The sequence below is a fragment of the Apus apus genome, chromosome 1 (genome assembly GCF_020740795.1).
Source record: "Apus apus isolate bApuApu2 chromosome 1, bApuApu2.pri.cur, whole genome shotgun sequence".
Classification (NCBI taxonomy): domain Eukaryota; kingdom Metazoa; phylum Chordata; class Aves; order Apodiformes; family Apodidae; genus Apus; species Apus apus.
In genome coordinates this window covers 176,054,061-176,075,878 of record NC_067282.1, presented here as the reverse complement: position 1 = coordinate 176,075,878, position 21,818 = coordinate 176,054,061, and the positions used below count along the sequence as shown (strand labels likewise).

Below are 21,818 nucleotides of genomic sequence, written 5' to 3'. Positions count from 1 at the left end.
AGAAGAGCCTGATCGACTCTCTGCTCTGCAGGCTGTCAAACTTCCTACTCCCACCATCACAGCCCGACCTCCGGTGACCTGCCAGGGCACAGCTGGGCCGCCGGCGGACGGCCGGGACGGGGCGGGCGGTGGGCGCAGGCTGGGGCGGGCGGCGGCTCCCGCGCCTCGCCTCGCCCCGCCGCGTAGCGAGGATGCCCCTGGAGGGCGGAGGTGGTGCCGGGGCTGGGCGTGGGGCGGTAGCGCCGGCGAGAGGGAGTTAACGTGGGAGGGTGGGGGGAGCCGCCGGGAACTCTTGCTCGGCGCTGCCGCCCGCCTTCCCCCGGCGCGGCCCCGCTGCACCGCCCGCCCCTCGCCCGCCGGGAGCGGCTGCAGCGCCAGCGGGGCCGGGCCGGGGCCGAGGCGCCCGAAGTTTGGCGGTCCCCGGCCGCCGCGCCATGGGCTTCGACCCGTCGCGCTTCGCGGCGCCGGTGGCGGCGGAGCTGCAGTGCAAGCTGTGCGGGCGGGTGCTGGAGGAACCGCTCTCCACGCCGTGCGGGCACGTCTTCTGCGCCGGCTGCCTGCTGCCCTGGGCGGCGCGGCGCCGGCGCTGCCCGCTGCGCTGCCAACCGCTGGCGGCCGCCCAGCTGCGCCCCGTCCTGCCCCTCCGCAGCCTCGTCCAGAAGCTGGAGGTCAAGTGCGACTACAGCCCGCGGGGCTGCGGTCGCACCGTGAGGCTGCGGGAGCTGCCCGCCCACCTCGCGGCGTGCCGCTACGGGCCGCCGCCGGCCGGCCCCGCCGAACCGGAGCCGCGGGGCGGGCGCCCCCTCCCCGGTCACTCGGGGGGCGGCTCCGCGGAGCAGCCGCGGCGGCGGGTGCCGGGGGAGCCCCTGCGGGCGGGCGGCGGGCATCGCTGCCTCCGGGCACCGTTGCGGGCGGGTGGCAGCCCGGAGCCGGGACCCGAGCTGAAGAGGGAGGCCCTGCGCTGGAGCAGGAGGGAGAAGTCGCTGCTGGCGCAGCTCTCGGCTCTGCAGAGCGAGGTGCAGCTGACGGCGCGGCGGTACCAAGCGAAGTTCGGGCAGTACATGAGCCACATCAGCAGCATCACCCGGGACCTGGCGGGCAGCCAGCCCGGCAAGGTGAGTGCGGGCGCAGAGACCAGCGGGTCCGGATGCCCCGGCCCGTCCTCCGCCAGGGATGCTCTCCCCGGACCTGTCCGACTTGCGAGCCCGAGGTGATGGCACTGGCGGTGTCCCCTGGGGCCGGCAGTCACCCCCCCAGATCTGCGCCGGGACCCAGCCCGATCTCCTCCCCGGGCGGTGTGAGCCGCTTCTGCCCGTCTCTTGCCTCCCCTGGGGAGATGGAGCCTCCAGCCCCGGCGCGCTTCTTGTCGGTCCTTGTTTGGCACCCGGGCGGTGGCTGGTAGCGGCAGTGACCGAGGGCGGCTTGTCGCTTGCTCGGCCCGAGAGGATTGGAAGCGGGAGGGGAGGGGGGTCGCTCCTCGGCCAGCAGCCCGCAGACAGGTCCCCGTCCCTTCGGGCACGTTGTCCGCATCACGCCCCCCGCCTCGGCAGGGACACGGCTGCTGTTGCTGCTCAGTTTGCTCCAGCTGGGACTGCCAGAAGCGCAGGGGCACGGGGCTGGCTTTTAACTTTTGAGTAGCCGGTAAGTTGTTCTAAAAAAACTGGAGCATAAAATTATTGTAAACTTTAGAAGCGATGGTGAAAGGACAGCGAAGTTTCTCTCGTTTGGCAGAATGGAGTGACAGCTGCCACTGCTGCCACTTCGTCGCTTTCTTCTCGCGTCTGATGACATTGCTCAGATAGCCACTCTTTTCCTTTAGGGTAAAAAAGCCATCCGAGAGTGCTGGTGAGCTGGCTTAACTCGCTGTAAGGGATTTGATTTCTTTTTGAGCATTAACTCCTGGCGAGAAAGTCATTGTGCAGGCTCTGGCACTGCTGGTTGCAGCCGTGGTGAGGAGTGTTTTAAGGCAAATGCTTTTTACTCACATCTTCCCATGGGAAGCGGAATCCCAAGTGGAGATCTGAGCAGCCAAACTGCTAAAGCTATTGAGTGTGCTGGAGATCTTACTGCTGCTCCATGGGAAATAGGAAAGGGAATGTCGCCTTCTCTCTCTCTTTTTTTTTTTTTTTTTTTTTTTTTTTTTATATATATATATTTCCTTTGGCTAGGTGATCCTTGAGGGTTAGGATGCTGGCTCTGTGAGGTGTGCTCATACATCTGCTTCATCGCTTGGCAGATGGGGTCAGATCATACGAAGGGAGGCAGCAGTAACTGTTAAGGCGTGTGGGGTGTGCGAAGAAAGCCGCGCCCGTAGAAAAGAGGAGATAAATTTGGATTTTCAGTAAGGATTTGGCCGGAGGTGTGGGGTTAGGGGTGGAGGCATCACTCGTGGGCAGCCGCTGAGCATCTGCCATTTCGGAGCGCTGCCAGTAGGTGTTGCTGCATGAACTGCCGCGGAGAAATGTCTTTCCCAGGTGGGAGCAGGGTAATGAATAAAACAGGCATTTGGGAGAAAAACTATTAATAAAGTACAAATTAACTTCATTGAGATAAAATTGATTACGAATGAAACGTTTCACTGTCACAGTTAATAAAATATAGGCTTCAGCATCGTGTTGTATTTTGAATGTTTGGAAAGGTGTACCTTATTTTGGTGTCAAATTTATATCAATCAACTGATTTGTAGAGGCTGGCAAACACAAACACCTAACAGTGCTGGATGGATACATTAATTTTTTTTGGTGAGGAATATGTATACTGAAATGTAACTATATATTTTTTTTTGAAAATTATTTACCTGTTCCACTGAAGCAGAAAGTTTCTTTCTCTCTTTCATTTTTAACTTCGATTTCATCACTAGTTTTGAATGTTTGTGTTATATTTTAAACCTTGTTTAGAAAAATCTATTTTTTTTCCCGACATGCCTTTGGATTCTTTCCTTTGGGAGAGAAGGCTGCCATGAAGAGTTGAGTTTCATTTTCTGTGTGTATTTTCCCTGAAAAGTTGCTCTGAAGTGTGTACTGATATGACGTTGAGGTCTGAAAATTACAATGTGTAATTTCATCTATATGTTTAATGTCTGAAATGTTGACACACATAGGGATTTTATTTTTTTAGAGACTTCTAGATATTTGGAACTCTGACTTTTTTCAATGTGCTGATCATTCCTCCCACCAAAAGACATTTTTCTGTACAGAACTGAAGATAATTGAGTGTTACCTGTTGCTTTTCAGTGGCATGTGGCTTTTGGTTTGTTTGTTTGTTGTTTTTTCCAGTGCAAAGTCTTTTGTTATCTTTTCAGATAACTTTCCTTTAAGCATTATCTTACATGTTTACCAGCTTTTGTACATTAGTGCTTTCACTTATGATCTTCTTTCTGAGACTGTGGTCTTTAACAATATTTCACCTCTTGCTTCTTAGGGAGAAGCCAAACCATTAACGATCATGCTCCACCGAGAAAACGATACTTTGGGATTCAATATTATAGGAGGACGTCCCAATCAGGTAACGAGAAAAGTGAACATAGGCTGCTGTTCCTAAATACACTGCTAATAATAAAAGAGTTACTTTCAATGACAGTAGGTATGAAATCAGCTTCATAGAGAGAAGAACTGTATATTATCATGTGTAATTGGAATAATTGTTTTGAAGACATGATCTTGTGAGAATTGGATTCTTTTAATTTTCAGGAAAGGTTTTCTCACTGTTTTTTCTTTAAAACTCAAGGCTAATTTGCACTCAGTTCCTATGTGAGTAATGTGTATTCATGCAATGTCTGGGACTGCTTTCAAGAGTCATTGTTGCAGTATTAAGCCACTGAAGTTTTTGGAAACAGCTTGCATTTTCTTCTAATTTTTTTTGTTTCATTTAAAGGAGGGATGAAAATTTGCTTCCGTTGCTCAGATAGTTTAAGCACGTCCTGCTCTCACATTCCTGCTTTCAATTTTTTTTGTGATTCTTTTTGAACTGAAACAGAGTTTACATCAATCTTATATCTTAAATCAATCTAGTCTCATCAATCTAGGTTTAGAAAGTTCGTTGGAGTGTGCGTAAAGATCACTAAACCCCCCTAGAATATGCATAAGAATGTTTTTTTTGTTGTTGTTTTTTTTACTTCATCCTTCCAAAAGCATTAATCAGGACTGTCATTACATGTGAAGGGTAAAGAAACCTGTTAAACGGGAAAATTAGTAGTTGAGTAAAAGTGCTTGGTAATAATTAGGCACTGATCAGGTTCTTGTTAGGTGGGAGGACTGTAACCTCCTACTATTATTGAGGAGGGGAATAGGACCCTTTATGTTAGTTTGGCAATCTTCTGCTCTAAAGCTATATTTAGTGGTGCCAAAGAGTCTGTTCCCATTAGCCTAAGAAGTTCACTGTCTGCACTGCAGAATTACTGTTCCCTGTGGGTAAATATGAAGACCAGTAGTTATCAAATGTTGGTGCTGTAAATCCCAAACAAGAGTTTCTTAGATTTTCCAGTGGAAGGATGAGGCAACAAGTGGTTATAAGATAAAATACACATGCTTTTATTATATCCATATTTTGAGTATACCGGTAACAAAGTCCAGATAATATTTAGTCTGGATTGTGCTGTGACTTCTGTTATTTACAGCTGTAGGAAAACTACAGGGAAAAGGGACCATGGTGTTCAGCTTTCTTGGGATAGCAACTGAGCTATTCTGAAGTATTTACATGCTTATAGTGCATTTTGGAATGGCTTTTCATATTACAAACAGGCTTTTTGAATCAATATTCTGAAAGTTTAAGGAATAAATTATAAATATATAAAGCTTCATAACATTGTTCGTGGAGACAACTGCTGACTGGAGAGAAAGGAATGGTCATAGTCTTCCAGTAACACTGATAGCTGGAGATGGAGAAGTTGATGGAGCTGTGAGGCAGAGCTGGGTCTCAAAAGGTTTTTGAGTCTTCAAAATTTAGTTAGAAATTGTGTTTTGTTTTGTTCTCATTGTGATAAATGTCAATACCACAGATTTGATTGGCAGCTCCCAGATACCAGTATAAGGTCTTGCTCAACATATCTGGAGCCAAAGGATATAACTGGAAAAAAGAACTGAGCTGACACAAGTAGTGAAAATTAAAAACTCTGCTCAAAAACTTAAATACTGGAACAGGAATTGTTTGATAAGAAGACAAAAAGAGCTCATGAAGGCAATCTGTACATTGAGGTTGTTCAGGAAAGAAGCACACTTGGGTGAGGTGTTGGCTCATGCAGCAAAAGAGCAGAACAGTAGTGTCATTGTATTAGTCACCTATGTGGGAACATGTTCCTTCACCAGTTGTGTTTTATATATACAATGCAGGTTTTTCCCATTGGAAAGCAGGTGTATCTTGATGGCTTGGGGAATGTACATATACACTTTTTGTTGGCTCTGATTCATTTCAGTCTGTAATACACTTCCCCACTGTTTACTTTCCATCTGGAGGGAAGAGGAGAGGAAAAGAGTGGCTCATCACAAACTTCTCTTTTATTTTGTCAGGAAATGACTTATTTCACATAAGTGTGTGTTTCTGGGAGGTGATTCTTTATTCTAATGGAGCAAGACTTCTGATCCACATTTTTGTCCTGGGCCCCAGCTCTGGCTGGCTGGGAGTACTGTCCTGCAGAGCAGGCTGGAGAGGCTGTCCCCTCCCAAGGACACCTGGGCAAAGCTGGGCTGGAGGGATGTGTGTGCTGCAAGCACAGCTTGGGGCTCCTGCAGTCACTCACAGACTCAGCTGAAGGCCAGATAAACCCAGCATCTCTGTAGCTCCCCTTTGTCCCCTGCCATACAGCCTGGGGGCTGTGTGACAAGGTGCCAGAGCTTGCTTTGACATGTGCTGTGTTCCCCTGTCGACTGGTGGGTACCAGCATGTGGTGCCCATGGAGAACACAAGCCAGACCAAAATATCCTTTTTCTTACTGGGTCATTCATTACTCTTGACAGTGGAATTTCTTATGGAAAAAAATAGTTTTATGTGGGCGAAGGTACTGTTATCTAGGTTTTTGTTTTCTTAAGGATAAGCAAATTGTGTCCCTCCTGCATTTTCATTAATGGACTAATTAATTAATTAATTTCATCCATTGATTAATTAATTAATTAATTTCATTAATGGATACACTTCTTTTATGCGTTTCATTTCTCACTGCTTAGATGGGAACTCAGTAGAGGTCAGTTCATAATTTCAAAGTATTGCTGGAACTGTTAATAAGTTTCTCTTTTGCTTTTTCATTAACAGCTATAAGTCTCTGTAACAAAGGGGAAAAAAGAGTTTATGAAATCATTGTCTGTCTCACACTGTGTTGAACAAACAGTTGTTAACCTAAAATCTACCTGGCTTGAGTCACCATAGAAGAGTTGCCACATACTGTAGAGCATGTTTTAAAGTGGCTCAATTTTTTGTTATGCCTTTATAATTTCTTAATAGAAAAAAAAGTGAAAGCATTTTCCCCATGACTGGGTAGGACCTAGACCTAAAAACCTACACAGACATGAATTGTTGCTGTTGGTCAGGGATTCACCAGTCACAGAAGGAAAATAAGTGTCATATAAACTGGTATTCAAAGCATAGATAATCTGGAAAAATATTCCTTAATTTATTGCTATCTAGATTATTATTTGTATGAACATTTAGAAGTACTTTGAGTAGGCAGTGTCTGCTTGGCATTATTTCTTTACTAATAAGGATTTAAAACTATTTTAAACTATCGTGATGAAATTAAGTAATTTTAGCGTGTGCAAAAACATCAGGTATATAATTGCAGCTGTGCTAGATAACTTAATTTGCTTTAAATTTGACCTCCATGCAAGTTGTACTTAGCAATCTGTAGAGATCAACTGGAAGTGGGTTGTCTTTTTGCCCACAGCTGATCTGTATGGATTTTATAGTTGAGCAAGTTCTCAATCTCCCATGTGAATAGGATTTATGAGGTTAACCAATTCCAAACAAATCCTATCACTGTTACATGCCAGCTAACTAATGTCACTTTGTTCCTTGGAACTTTATTTTCAAATACAGAAAAAAGTTTACAAGCAGCAGTACTGCAGGAGCCCTTTCTCCTGAGAGAAACACTTGTGCATCCATTTTTATGAGCATCTTCCTCTGTGCATTTATGAACTAGTCACTGTCTGCTCTGAACTTTGAGGTCTGCTTTAAATATTTTAGCTGGTATCTGATTACTGTTGCACCCTGTGTCTCAATTAGACTAAAATAACCAGAAGGAAATGGATAATCTTATAAAAAATGCTAGAATAGTTCATTAATTCTGTCCTTTTGATAAATGACTTGTTTGCATTAAGCAAGTTTAAAAAAAAATCCCAAACAGCTTAATTCCTGTCTGGAAAAGCAGGCTGAATGTTGCATGTGGATTTGCATTTTTTTGTTGCTACTGACTTTAGTACTATCTCATTGTAGTAATGTGGCCCTTTTTGCAACTTCCCTGTTGCCTGTTACAGAACAATCAGGAGAAATCTGCTGAGGGAATTTATGTATCAAAGATTTTGGAAAATGGACCTGCAGACAAAGCAGAAGGCCTGAAAATTCACGACAAGATTATTGAGGTAAGAAAAAAAAAACAACCCACCAGTGGATTAGTCTGTTATATTATCAGATTAATCAAAGATTTGATGTTTTTTACACTAAGTACATCGTAATTTTCCTCCTCTACTGTGTCTAAACATGATTCTTGTATGCTCAACTGCTGGAACATTCCTCGGATATGAAGATGCATGATGGATTTTTCCAACAACTAATAAATGTGTTGGTCTTGGGATTAAGCTGTTTTAGGTGAGGCAAAGGTGTAGATACTCAAGTAGGAAGGGAGAGAGGCATTTTTTGGGTTTTTTTTTTTCATTAACTTGCGAAGGAAGGCAAATGACTACAAAAATTCACAGGTCATTGAAGTTTATTTTGCCCCGTGTAGGGGATATTACTGTTGTGACTCTGGGACACTCTAGAGAAGCTGTGCTGGTAAACAGTGCTGTGAAACTTTCAGCAATTAAAGAAAGTACTATCTGCATTATGATCAGAAGTAAATCATCATCTCTTGTTCTCACCAAGAACTGTAGCTCTTTCTTAGTCATGTAATATGCTAGCATGGACATTTTAAAGTTTATTCCTGTGTTGTATGCAGTTTTTTCCCCATAAAATAACTATAATTTAAAAAAAAAAGAATCAGTTGCTCAGGCTGTGGAATGGGTGGCTGCCTAGCCTACATTTGTAACTGAAATTAGCCCTTTAAAAGGTCTCAATGAAACCATTTCAAATAGTCACTGAAATAAACTCCATAGGGTGCTGTCAAAGGGGCATTTCAGATGGCAGCTCTAATACAGCTCTCTGGATGACAGCACATACCAGTAGCTGCTAGGTTGCTTTAGGATACATAACTCCAGCCCTGGATTTAGGGGAGGCTTAGAAGCATGGTATGAACTTGTGTGTTGGATGGGGTTTTGCACAAAGACACACAAAAAAGTGAATTGGAAAACAAATTCAGAGTCCTGCTGCTGGCTTCTTGCATCATACTACTGTTAAGAACTGGAAACATAAGCCAAGAGTGTTTGTATGCTGGCCTTCCTTTTCATGTTGGGAGCCTATAGCAGTGTGTGAAACCAAATTAATTAATTTTCTTGGAAAAATAAAGCTCATGCTTTTGGCTGGCAGATAAATGCATCTGTAGTAGAACCCAGCTTGGCTGAGCAGAACTGAACTTGCAACATAACAATTTTATCCCCAAGATACACAAAAAGCTTTTGCGTCCATTTGTTTTTGTTGTTGGTAACAGCAACTCTGTGCTGAAAAAAAATAATCTCAATTTCTTTTGACATTACTGTTTCACTTGACACATTGTATCTTCCACAGACTGACCAGCTGTGTCATTTTATGCATTCATGCCACATGTCCTGCTTTCTTTTATTTTGCTCTTTTATAATGCCTTAATTTTTAAGACAAAATGGGGTTGTTTTGGAGGAGGAAAGAGTAAAGTTACAAAGCAGCATTTATTAAACATGAGATAATTTCTCAAAAATTCCACCAGAATTGGTGCTTCATTTTTATTTGTTGTAAAAATTTTGCCTGCATAAAATTATACTGATATTTAAATTGCTACTGAGAACACAGAGAGTTCTGTGTGAAACTACAGATCAGGTCTAGTGTAAGTATTCATACAGCTCTGAATGGAGCACCATTTTCACCATATTAATATACAGCAATTTTGTATATAATTTTTGTTTATTCAGGCAAGCATTTACAAATGTTCAGGGTTAGGCCAAATATTCTACTAAATGTTGTGGTGTTTCAAAATCTGTTAGACTAAAATAAAAAGGGGAGGATAAATGGTAACATTAAGACTTCCTAAATGCAATGCAAATAAGTAATTATTCCTCCCTGCTAGATATAGGAAGCAGTTGGAGCCAAAATGTTGAATTTGTTCTTGCCCATCCATAGTTATGGCAGGATGCCCTGGCAGCCCTGCTATGGTTTGTTGTGAAGGATCAATATGAAAGTTTCTTCTGTGAGGAAGTAAGTTGGATGGCCTGACTGTTTCAGAGTGTTGGCAAATAGACAGAATAGCAGCTTTCGTGAAAAGTTAATAGGAAGTGGGACTTCTTACTATTGCTTACTCTTCACTCAGTTGGGTATCTGATCTAATAGGTGATATTTTATGAGACCATTTTTCTGTAATCAAGAGCAGAAGGAACCAATGTCGTTCGAAGAGCCTTTAATAGCTTCAGTCAGTTGTTTGGCAATGTGATGCCTGGGGTGTTTCTAGCAATGCGTAGCTAATGGGATAATGGACAGAACTATCCCATTAAATCAGGAGAAAATCTGTTTTCAAGGCATGTTGCTAAATAAAGAAGGTAATTTGTTTCAGTGCTTTATCAGATGTTTAACAAATGTTAACTGCATGTGGTTGACTACAGCGAGTTGTGCACATTTCAGATGACCATCTCATGGGTAACCTAGTGCAGCAAATGGATTTCACAGCCCTATGGCCCTGGCAGCTGGAATTGTGAGCTGAGCCTGGCAGACATAAGTAGTGCTGCTTTTAACTTTAGAGAAGTCACTGTCTATGGTGGTAACTTTGCCAAATGATTGTTACGGTATTTGAAAGGGTGCCAAGGGGAGAAATCAGATTTCTTTCTTAAAAGTATTTATTCTAAGTGTAAAATGCCTTGAGTTCTTGGAGGGTATGCCCAGAATATGGGCTATGGAGACTTTTTGACACTTTCATCTGACAAATACCGGTGTTTATTTGGGCCTTACCCTCAGGTGAGCATATTTTGTGCTTGAGGACCTGAAAGCTGGAACAGATGCCTGTGGGCTGGCTGGGTGGTGGTGGGTGAGAGTGACAGGGAGAGGTGGAAGGTGACAGCCCCCTGGCTATCCCGTGTCAAGGGGCTGAAGCTCTTTACAGGGTACAGTCACAGGACCCTCACTGATAATTTTCACATTTCTGCTGAGGAACACAAGATTTCAGGCACAGCTTTACCCTCTTTGTTCAAGGGTAACTCCTCTCTGAGAAAATACTTGTTTAAGTAGTGTGAAGCTGGCCTGGGACAGTGATGTGCACAAGCAGCATTTTGGTGATGTATACTTTCAGGAATCCTATTACAAACCAAAAATGATCATTACTTGTTAATTAAGGAGAAACTCTTCCTCATTGATTATTTCTATGTAACAGGTTTCTCCAATGATCTGCTGCTGCTTTCAAGAGTTTTTATCCAGAAATCTAGCTCCCTAGGTTAACACAGTGTGGCACGTGTTCCAGGACTAAATGCTGATCACGTGCTATAAAAAAAACATCTTGTAGAACTAGATGCAGCACTGATACCTGTGACTCCCAACGTGAAAGCCTTGGATATGAGCAGTGGTATAAAGCCACCACACCTCTAACTTTTCGGTCTCTGTCTTCCGCCCTTCCACCCTGCTTGTGAATCCCAAGAGGAGGAGACAAGCAACAAGCCATGCACAGGACCATCTATTAGCCTGCGCTGGTTCAAAAAATTCGGGTTGCTACTGGGAGAAAATACAAAGTATATTTAGAGTGGGTCACAGTTATATAGCTGTGCATCATTTCACCTCCCCCTCACTTCATGCAAATCTTTCCTACTGAATAAGTTCACTGCTCATCTTTGCTAATGGTAATAGCCTCATCAAGGCAGCATAAAACAGCTCTGATCCTGGGCAATGTTGCTGATACACCAAAGTGTCTTACCTGCTGCTTTTATGTATATTTTTATAGTTCTGAGCAGTAACACTGGAATTAGCTCTTCATGTATGTCAGAAAATTTTCCTCGTTTTGCAGTCAGTTCAGCTTCACATAAGAATGACCCCACTTTGGCTGGAGTTAGTACACTAGTTAATGCCTACTTAACAAGCCATTCAGAATGTTTTCTTAATACTTGCTTTGGTTTGTTTTTTCTTTGTATAATATTAAGTTTTACAGAAATTGGCATGTCATTTCCTCTGGTTTTGAGCCCAACTTAAGAAAAAAAACAATGATTAATTTTTTCAAGTCTTCTTTCATTCTATGGTTCTATGGTGTCCTGCAAAATACCATTGTACTACTGAAGTGGGATATGCTGACTTCACCTTTTCAGTTCAGTGTTGTACATTAAATACACAAACAGGACAGAATTTGCAATCCAGATGGAATTCCTAAATTATTTTTTTTTAATAGCAGTATTTTGTCAATTAAAGGAAAAAGAGCTACAGTTAATTCGCATTGCCTAGGAGACAGAGCCCTATAGCCACAGCTGAACCTTCTGTAGCAGGTTTGCCAAATAACAAAACAGCAGTGAAAAACTTTGTGTGTAAGTATAAGGGCCTTAGGCTGAAGACCAAAATAATTAATATAAGGAACTTCAAGCACATGGCTATCTGGAAGGCTCAAATGTTTTTCTTTTCCTTGCACTGCAAGGCAAAGGAGTTTGCTAATTCTCAAGTGAAATGCAAGTATTAGTCCTTTTGCATTTTAGTCAGTTGATTCTCATTAATTTGATGGCTTCTCATGGAGAAGAGAGGAAAGAAAAACATTTTCAGTCTAGGATCTTTAAGTCTTTTTGAAAAATGAGATGGATGCATATGTATCATAACTATGTATTTCGTTTATGGAGCCGGAGCTCCATACGTATGTAATAAATAAGACTTAATCCCTTATTCCATATTTCCCTTTGTTCTTTTCACTTTTTTGGAGAGTACACACACAGCAGCTTTCAAGCGCATGTCAGCAAAGCCAGTTTCAATAAAGATGAAGTCTTGAGGCTTATCCTGGCAGAAGTAACTTACATCTGCAAAGCGCCTACACAGAAACTTTTTTAACCATTGCCAGACTGCTGACTGTGCTGTGTGTCAGCCTTGTGATGTTTTATCTTCTGCATGTTCCTGTCGTTACACTCACTATGTTGCTCAAGCAAAATCTTTGATAGTAGTCATGTTTATTTGGCTAAGAAACTCCACTGTCAGATGATGTCTGTCAAAGTAGGGAGCTTAAAAACTGTCTTGCTGGGATCAGAGCTAGAAGATTTGGGATGGCTTTGAACCAAAGCTGCACATGATGGGGCCAGTAAGATCCGGGTGATAGCTAAGGAAGCTTTTTATAGCTCATTCTAGTGGTGTGGATTTCAGTGCCTGAAGTAGCCTTAGGTATATTAAGTTCTCTTAAATCCTTAAGAAATTAATTAAGTTATGTTGTAGGTAACCAGATTTGGAACCTGCGTTCAATAGATAGCTCCTAATTAGTCTGAAGGAACCCTAACATGATAAATTGGTTATGCCGTAGATTTAGAAATCTCTGTTGCCTACTTTCACCTCTCTCTCACCTGTTGAGATACAGATTTTTGGACACCCAGATTCTTTAACCTGTCTGGAAAAAACCTTTTAAAGTCAAGTGTGACCAGGTCTCTACATAGCTTAAGTTGAATAGGTGCCTAAGGACTGGAGGATAGCAAATTTCACTCCAGTCTACAAGAAGGGCAAAGAAGGAGGACCTGGGTAACTAGAGACCGGTCATCTTCGCCTTCATCCCTGGAAAGGTGATGGAACAACTTGTTCTTGGCACTATCTCTAGGCATATCAAGGATGAGGGGGTCATTAAGAGCAGTCAACATGGTTTTACCAAGGAGGAGTCATGTTTGACCAATCTTACAGCCTTCTATGAGGAAGTAACTAGGTGGATAGATGATGGTAGGGTGGTTTATCTTGATGTGGTTTATCTTGATTTCAGTAAAGCATTTGACACTGTCTCCCACAGCATCCTCGTAGATAAACTGAGGAAGTGTGCTCTTGATGGTCACGTAGTGAGGTGGATCATGAACTGGTTGAAAGGAAGAAGTGAGAGAGTTGTGGTCAATGGGACAGAATCTAGTTGGAAGTCTGTGACTAGTGGAGTCCCTCAGGGGTCGGTACTGGGACCGGTACTATTCAGTATTATCATCAGTGACCTGGATGAGGGAACAGAGTGTGCCTTCAGCAAGTTTGCTGATGACACTAAACTGGGAGGAGTGGCTGACACACCAGAAGGCTGTGCTGCCATTCAGCGAGACCTAGACAGGCTGGAGAGTTGGGTGGGGAGAAGGTTGATGAAATTCAACAAGGGCAAGTGCAGAGTCTTACATCTGGGGAAGAACAACCTCATGTACCAGTACAGGTTGGGGGCTGACCTGCTGGAGAGCAGTGTAGGAGAAAGGGACCTGGGGGTCCTGGTGGACAGGAGGATGACCATGAGCCAGCATTGCCAAGAAGACCAGTGGCATTCTGGGGTGCATTAGAAAGGGAGTGGTTAGTAGGTCAACGGAGGTTCTCCTCCCCCTCTATTCTGCCTTGGTGAGGTCACATCTGGAATATTGTGTCCAGGTCTGGGCCCCTCAGTTCAAGAAGGAGAGGGAACTGCTTGAAAGAGTCCATCACAAAGCCACAAAGATGATTAAGGGAGTGGAACCTCTCCCTTATGAGGAAAGGCTGAGGGAGCTGGGTCTCTTTAGCTTGGAGAAGAGGAGACTGAGGGGTGACCTCATCAATGTTTACAAATACGTTAAGGGTGAGTGTTGGGAGGATGGAATCAGGCTTTTTTCAGTGATGTCTAGTGATAGGACAAGGGGCAATGGGTGCAAACTGGAACATAGGAGGTTCCAGGTAAACATCAGAAAAAACTTCTTTACTGTGAGAGTGACAGAGCACTGGAACAGGCTGCCCAGAGAGGTGGTGGAGTCTCCTTTGCTGGAGACATTCAAAACCTGCCTGGACGTGTTCCTGTGTGATGTGCTCTAGGTGACCCTGCTCTGGCAGGGGGATTGGACTAGGTGATCTTTCGAGGTCCCTTCCAACCCCTAAGATTCTGTGATTCTGTGAATAGGTGCTTCTTCACCCACTGACTGTTTTACTGAACAGAAAGTCTTAGAGTGCTGCTCCAAGAAGTGAGAGAAATGGTTGTGGTCTCTGCCCTGCCTGCAAAGGATTGAGTTTACCTATTCAGGTAATTGCCCTTGTTACTAGTGCAGAGGCTATCCTGTGTGAGACCAGCCTCCACCCATCCTCTGCAAACGGTGCAAGGTGCCAGCAGGTGTTTGAGAGTCAGGTTTATCCAGTGATAATCTGCTGTGAAAGAGATGCTGGTTCCAGGGAGCTCTATCTGGAATAGTGGTCCTGCCCGTTTCTAGATAAGTGCTTGTGCCAATACCTGAGAGTTTCCCTCTTTCTTGTACAGTTTTGCATCCTATATGACACTTGCATTTCTCACTTCACAGAATCTTGGTTTTGATAGGGGAGGTAGCAAATTCTGTTAACTAGTGTGTCCTCTAGCTAGGACACTTCCCTATATATGAAAGATGAGGTTCCTTGATGGAATAAGTACCAGTAGCTGAGGTTTTCCTCCTCCTGGTCTTTGCTCTAGCTGCCATGTTATCTTAAAGGGGTGCTACTGCTGCTGATGGCCACTCTCAGAAGGCCGTGCAGGCTGGGTCTCATGGGGGTGGAAGAACTTTAATGTTCATAAAAGTCAAGTTACTGTAGATGTCCTGGAATGCCTGAATTTTGCGCTTTCTTGACCAGGTTCCCATATATCAGTAACCTAAATCTGACTGGACTCTATAGGTCTATAGAGATGCCTGCGTTCCTCTCTGTTCACTGAACTAAAATGCAAATGTTCTGTTTAGGAAAACAGGTTATATTTCTTCTAAAAAGCACTTAAACTTCCAGCAATTTACTGTCTGTGTTGTAAAAAGAGTACATGAAGACTTTTTTTTATGTGTGACCTAAGTTTTCTGTATTTTTTGTGGTGAAATATGTTTGGAGAATGGACTACTGAAACAATTACATTACCATATATAATGTTTTCTTGCAAACCTTAGTAAGACTTCATAGAATACTTTCTATCCTAAAAAGAAGGGAGAAATGAAACAAAACAATATTTAACAAGTGGAGAACTTGGTCTTAATGGAGTGATAGTGAATAATGACTTAAGGTTTTGTGATCAGAAAGTCAGTATTTGATCCCTTAGTTTATTGAATTCTAAAATGCTTTGGATATTAAGAGGTGATGTTTTTTTCTATTAGGCATAAGCTGAGAAGATTCTGTCTCCTGAGAACTTGCTGTGGACCCAGCTGTAGAGAGGTGCAAGTCTGTAGGAGGGTTTCCCTGCTGTGTTTGTTTGGGCTTGTTCTCATAGGCAAATCATACATGTGTGCAAGTATAATGCTGTGGGTTGTGGGGTTTTTTTTTGCAAAGTATGTGTGGTCACAGTGTTATCTAAAAAAAAGGGGAAATGCCAGACGTGGTTGGAATATGACCACCGGTTGAACTCTCCAGCTAGTTTTTTTGCAGAACTGGTATATTCAAGAGATAAGGCAGTATCATTCCTTTCAGCAAGTCTTTTCAGCTTGTGAGTCGTTGGTCTTTTGAGATGCAGCTGGCTGGTGTACTGCACCTTGGTGTGTGCTTGGATGCTTCTCTGCAAGGAGCTCCCAGGAAGCAAAGCAAAGCAAAGGAGATGCTAGGGTGGGTAGGACAGGGCACAAGGCAAATGTGGCAGAAGGAGTGGTGTGGGAGTGTTTCTGAAATGTGACCTAGCTTCATGCTAGAGGAAGCAATGTGGAAGTGCTGAAAATAATCTCTTTAAATGGATTTTTATACTACTCCTACCATATTCGTTCTTTGACTAGGTGACTTAGGTTAGGAATGACAGAAGAGGCTTTGGGATCCTGCATGTACAAGAGTGTGCATAACTCCCTCCTTTCAGTAAGGTATTTCTATTTTGCTCTGACTGTGGTGGATCTCTACAGCTGCTGGATCACCATAGGCTCAGAAGGAGGAGAGTGAAGGAGAGTGTGCAAGGCAAAAGAAAAACAGGGAAAATGAGCTTTACAGTTAGAGAGTACAAAGCATCAACCTCATGTTTCCATACAAGTGTTTTCCAGTGCTTGCCCTTAAATAGGCAGTGTGGGAGGAATGAAGGGGATGTAGGAATAGGGGCAATTGAATTGTGAAACGAGATCATCTATGCACAGTGCCATGAACTGTACTAGAGAGTAAGATGGATCAGAACTAAGGTAACTGCACTGGGTCTGCAGAGTGGGGCAGTAGCCAAGTTGGCAAGTTAGTGCTGCTGTTAGGTAGGAATGATTCTGCTTAACCTGTGGAAGAGCTGACTAACGTAAGAACTTGAAAGATCCAATAAACAGTGTTGCTACCATGCACCATAGATCCCTAGGCACCGTGTGAAGGCTTGATCACACCCATCTCCTTCATGAAGTGTCTAATCTCATCCCTGAGGGATAATGTGTCAGAAATTCGGCAAGTTGAAACTCAGCATCTTCCTAGATGCCCTGTTTGAGCTTGTCTTTGCTGCATGTCATCTTTCTCTTCCTTCCCATGATTTTTTTTTTTTTTAAAGCTTTAATGTAAACCTTGCAAAACAATGGAATTCTAACCCACTTCCATCTCACCTAGAGCAGCAGGAGCAATGCAGTTTTATATGCAGCTGAGGTAGCAGGTTTGGCAGAAATTTTTGTTTATATGAGGTTTTAGAGATGTCAGGAGCACTTTCAGGAATGCATTAAACAACTTGAGTAACATCTGTCAAATGCTGCTGCTTTCATCCCCTTCCCAGGAAGAGAAGGGCATATGCATAGGAGTGTTCTGTTTAGGAATTTTTCTATTAATTACATACACGCATATTTGTGTGTTGGTGTCTGTTTATGTTAGGGAAAACGAGGTTGTAGAAATGTATCTTTATATTTGTTGCTGGAGGAGGCTGGGTTTTGTGATGAAGACCTTTGCTCTTGGTCTTTGCTCTGAGCATGAACTTGGGTCAGCCCTTTATGAAGTCCTTTCTCTTCCATTGCAAAGCCAAATCTCCATGACAGTTGGTCTGTAGGTGTGATTGTGGATCATTGTGTAGGTCTTGGGCCAAGTCTTAAAGGTATGGTGGATGCAATGGTTGGTATGGAGCTGAAGTGCCCTAACCTTGTGAACTCCTGAAGTTTTGAGAGGAGGAAAGGCATTTTCTGCTGACTTTCTTGAACCTTGTCAACTATATGGGGGTGATGGCTGATGAAAAGCTCAACAGGAGCTGGCAATGTGTGCTTGCAGCGCAGAAAGCTAACCTTATTGTGGTCTGCATCAAAAGAAGTATGGCCAGCAGGTCAAGTGAGGTGATTCTCCCCTCTGCTCTGCACTCGAGACCCCACCTGGAGTAGTGTGTCCAGTTCTGGAGCCCCCAATACAGGAGGAATATGGAGCTCTTGAAGTGAGTCCAGAGGCAGGCCACAAAGATGACCAGAGGTCTGGAGCACCTCTCCTATGAAGACAGGCTAAGAGAGCTGGGTCTGTTCAGCCTAGAGAAGAGAAGGCTCTGAGGAGAATTATAGGAGTCTTACAGTACCTGAAGGGGCCTACAGGAAAGCTGAGGAGGGGCTTTTCTCCAAAGGTGGTAGTGATAAGACAAGGGGTAATGGTTTTAAATTTAAAGAGGGTAGATTTATTCTTTATTGTGAGGGTGGTGAGACATTGGCACAGGTTGCCCAGGGAAGCTGTGGATGCCCCCTCCTTGGAAGTTTTAAAGGCCAGGTTGGAGGGGGCTTTGAGCAACCTGGTCTAGTGGAAGGTGGCCCTGCCCATGGTAGGGGGCTTGGAACTACATGATCTTTAAGGTCCCTTCAACCCAAACCATTCTGTGATTCTGTGATTCTATGAGATATTGAACAGCAGAAGTCAGAAGCTTCAGAGAGCACTTCAGATGGATCAGAGAGTGCTAACCCTTTGAGGCTCGTATGATGAAGACTAATGGGAATAACTGATGGTAAGCCCAGCAATAAAAAGCTCTGGTAAAGTCTGAGACCATGCTGAGTTTGTTGCTTAGAACTGAAGGGCATGTGAGAAAGCCATGCCTGTCACAGCACATGCTGCTGGCACCCCAGAAGCTTTTGGCATTTTCAGAAAGTGAAAAGAGCCTTCTTCAGCCTTTCATAAAGGTTGTTCTTTATTGTGGTTGAGACAACTTCACAGTTAGAGGAGATGACAGCTTACATATGTTGTCTGAATGCAGTGTTTTATCCTCTTGAGTCACTGAATTGATTGTTGCAATCCAAGAGTATATGCTCCAAGAGCTTTGATTTCTTGTGCTGTTTCTTAATCAGCTAATTATATTTGTACAGAGTAGCTAATCACTGTTCTCTGTAATTGGAGACTCAGTGAAAAAAGCCATTAGTGTCTGGCAGTGCAAAATGCTCAAAATTAAGCAATTATTCATAGCTTCACTTAAAAAATTAACCTATTTTTTAAGGAGCTGTGTAATGCAGCAGTGTGTTGAACAGGAGAATGTTCTGCCTTTGAACTTGTGAATTGGAGCAGTCAGAAGCATGTGTAGCATTGTGCTTTCCAAATGTTTTGAAAAATTGAAGTGATAATGTAAAAAATGTTTTTTGAAAACTTCTCTCCAAAATGCAAAATTCTGCAGCATTTAAAACCATGCTGTAATGGAAAAACTCATTTTCAAATTGGCAAGAGCAGATGTGGTCTCTTCAAAGACTATGCTAAGGAAAATAAAATACACTAAGCTAAGTACATTTGTTACTAATACACAGGCATTTTTAGTAAATGTATGTCTTGTTTGGAATTGCAAATCTAACGTAATTTTACAGCTTTGTACGTAGGCCCAACTAGATTGAATCACTTGTGCTGCAGGAAAGGAGCACGGAATGACTCAACACTGTTTCTCCATTCAAATAATTTTGGACAGCATTTTCTTTATGAAATATTGTTGACAAAATAAAGCATGGCTGCTATGTTTATTTACATAGTAAGTTTACATATGTTATTTACAGGATATGATTTACATAATATTTTCTTTGAGGAATTAGTCTTTTCAAGTAGCAAGACTGGGAAACAGAGTAGGAGGAAAGGGAAAAGGAGAAATTGTGGAAAAATTTAATTAATAACTGTTGACATCCTGCTGTTTTCTACTTGTTTTTTTAGTATGAAGAACATATTTGGACATTGCTGTATTCCACACATCTCTAAAATACTTTAGCTTGTTTAAAATTGGATAAACTATGAAGTCTAGAAGTGGTCACCTAATGTAGGAGAAGGTATAAAGTGGGTTGTTACAGCACATGACTTTTTTTCCCTTCATCTGTCTTTTCCTGACCATTTGGGGCATCCAACATTTAAGAGACTCAGTGGCTCAGACCTTGCCCATCTGTTTCTGAGTAGAGTCTTTCAATCTTTGTTTCTTTAAGCACGCTGATCAAGTGGGTTAATATCTGAAGTCCTTCCAGCAGCTCGCAGGAAGAAGTCATGCTATTTTAAACGGAAGGGATTTGCTGTCTTGCATGAATTAAAACATCTGGATCCCTACACTTCTCTGTTACAGTTTGATTGAGCTGGGCCAGTCTTTGGCACATGGTGAGTACAGAGCCATATGGTCTTCGTGCTGTCAGCAAGCCTTTTCAGCACATACCTTTGCCTACCCCCCAGCCCTCTCTGAATGGTAGTTGCTACTGCGGCCTGAAAGAGAAATGATCCAGGAGCTTTCAGGCTGCAGCGCTTTTGTTCTTTAATGGATTAATTGCATTTTTGAGGGGCACAACATCCAGCAATCTGAAAGAGAAAGCTGAATCCTTCGCTCCCCTGGCAGTATTCAGAGACGTGATCCAAACTGGACACCTTGTGCTAGTGCCAGACATGGAGCAGCACTTTCTGACTTGCATTTTGGGTCCCTTGCATCTTGCTTTTGGTATCTTGCCATGAAATTTCTATGTGCTCAGCACGGCTGTTTTTTAGCAAGCTCTAAATGTGTGGTGAAAAGGAAAACTAACTATTTAGAGAAGTTTCATAACAAAAATTTACTTTCTAGTGACCGAAAGAGTGGTGTCAAAAGTTATAATGCACTTGCTAGCATACCTTTTAATTTTTTTTTTTTTTTTTTGAGTGGTGAGCAAGAACCTTTCCTTATCAGAATAAGTATGGTATTTTCTAAAAATACAGGGATTCTTTCTTGTTTACAAGTATTCAAAATACTTTTAATTTGTATTTAAAAAAAAATAAGTATCTAATATTTTAATGAATTCTCTGCTTTTCATATTATTTTAAAAAAAGAGAAGGAAGTATTGTGCCCTTATGCTAAGAGTGTAGGTTTTTGCTTTTTTTCACTTATATGTGCTATGAGGTAATGGAAACGTAAAGAATCAGAATTCATCACTTAATCCAGAGGTTTTATCTTTTCATTAACACAAACCATAGACAGTACTATAAAGATTAAAGACCACATTGACATTTCAGAACACAATTCAGAGAGTGAATTGTTCAGAAAGTGCTGTTAATGTGTTAACTTAGTAGAGCAACTTAAGAACAAAGTTTTAATCTCCTTGCTTAAATTTGTGGTTTATGTTAGTCAGAGTCCCACAGTCCATCACAGCCATTCTACTGATGTAATTAACAAGTGCTTTGGGGAGTTCCAGTACAAAATGAAGAACTGTATGAGTACGGTAGTGACTTCTTTCTACCTGTATCACTTTGCATTTGTCTCTTCTTCTTTTGTGTTGTGCTTGCTGTGGTTTTTAACTTCGGTAGTTCAAGGAACTACTTCCATGTATACGTTGAAGCATGTATCACATAGGAAACAGTTTATACTAGCCATTAAAATTATTAATTTAAAAGCCAACAGGTTACTTGTTAGCATGGTTAGTCTAACTGCTTTGCTTTTAATTCTCCAATCTGCTTGGTCATACTTAGAGTTTCCTTTTTAATTTAAAAATTTAGGGAAAAGTGGTTTGGCTCAGCTCAAGATGACCTCAGCTCCACCTAGAGCCTTTGGGCCACTAATTCCTACTGACTGGCTTTGCAATGGGTTTGTGGTGCTTCTCAATGAGGTTGTTAGAATGGCAGTTTTTAGTTTTTCTTGCAGTAGAGATTTACAATTACTTTTGTAATTAAGGAAAGAGGAGAAAAAAAAAATCAAATTTACAATGTTAGAGAATGTTTTCAATGAGATAAACATTGATTAAACATAAGCCAGTAAGTTAGTTGGAAGTTCCTGTATATTTTAACTTAAATCTTTTATCAGAAGAAAACAAGTTAGTTCAATCCCTTGTTTTCTAAGCATATGCAAACACAAATGTTTAATGCCTAAAATGAATCTGATTACCCTAGTCTCTTCAGTGGGGACAGAGGCACAGGCAAAGGGCAGTTGAAGTTATTTTAGCTACTGTGTGATAGATGCCTTTTCATCTGAAGCTTCCTTTGCGTTTTTGTTTCTAGACTCTGAAAACAAAACATCTTCCCTCCTGCTTTCTTAACCAGAATTGCTGCTTAGTGTACAA

General features: G+C 42.5%; 1 protein-coding gene across 1 annotated transcript in view; it reads left to right on the top strand.

Moving 5' to 3' along the window:
• Positions 1 to 434: 434 nt before the first annotated feature.
• The window catches only part of PDZRN4 (PDZ domain containing ring finger 4), a 244,046-nt gene continuing 222,662 nt past the window's right edge, over positions 435 to 21,818 (top strand). Inside the window, exons 1-3 of the mRNA XM_051608902.1 lie at positions 435 to 1,115; positions 3,421 to 3,504; positions 7,461 to 7,565. Of these exons, the coding sequence (XP_051464862.1) occupies positions 435 to 1,115; positions 3,421 to 3,504; positions 7,461 to 7,565 (870 nt within the window). The remainder of the gene's footprint in view (positions 1,116 to 3,420; positions 3,505 to 7,460; positions 7,566 to 21,818) is intronic.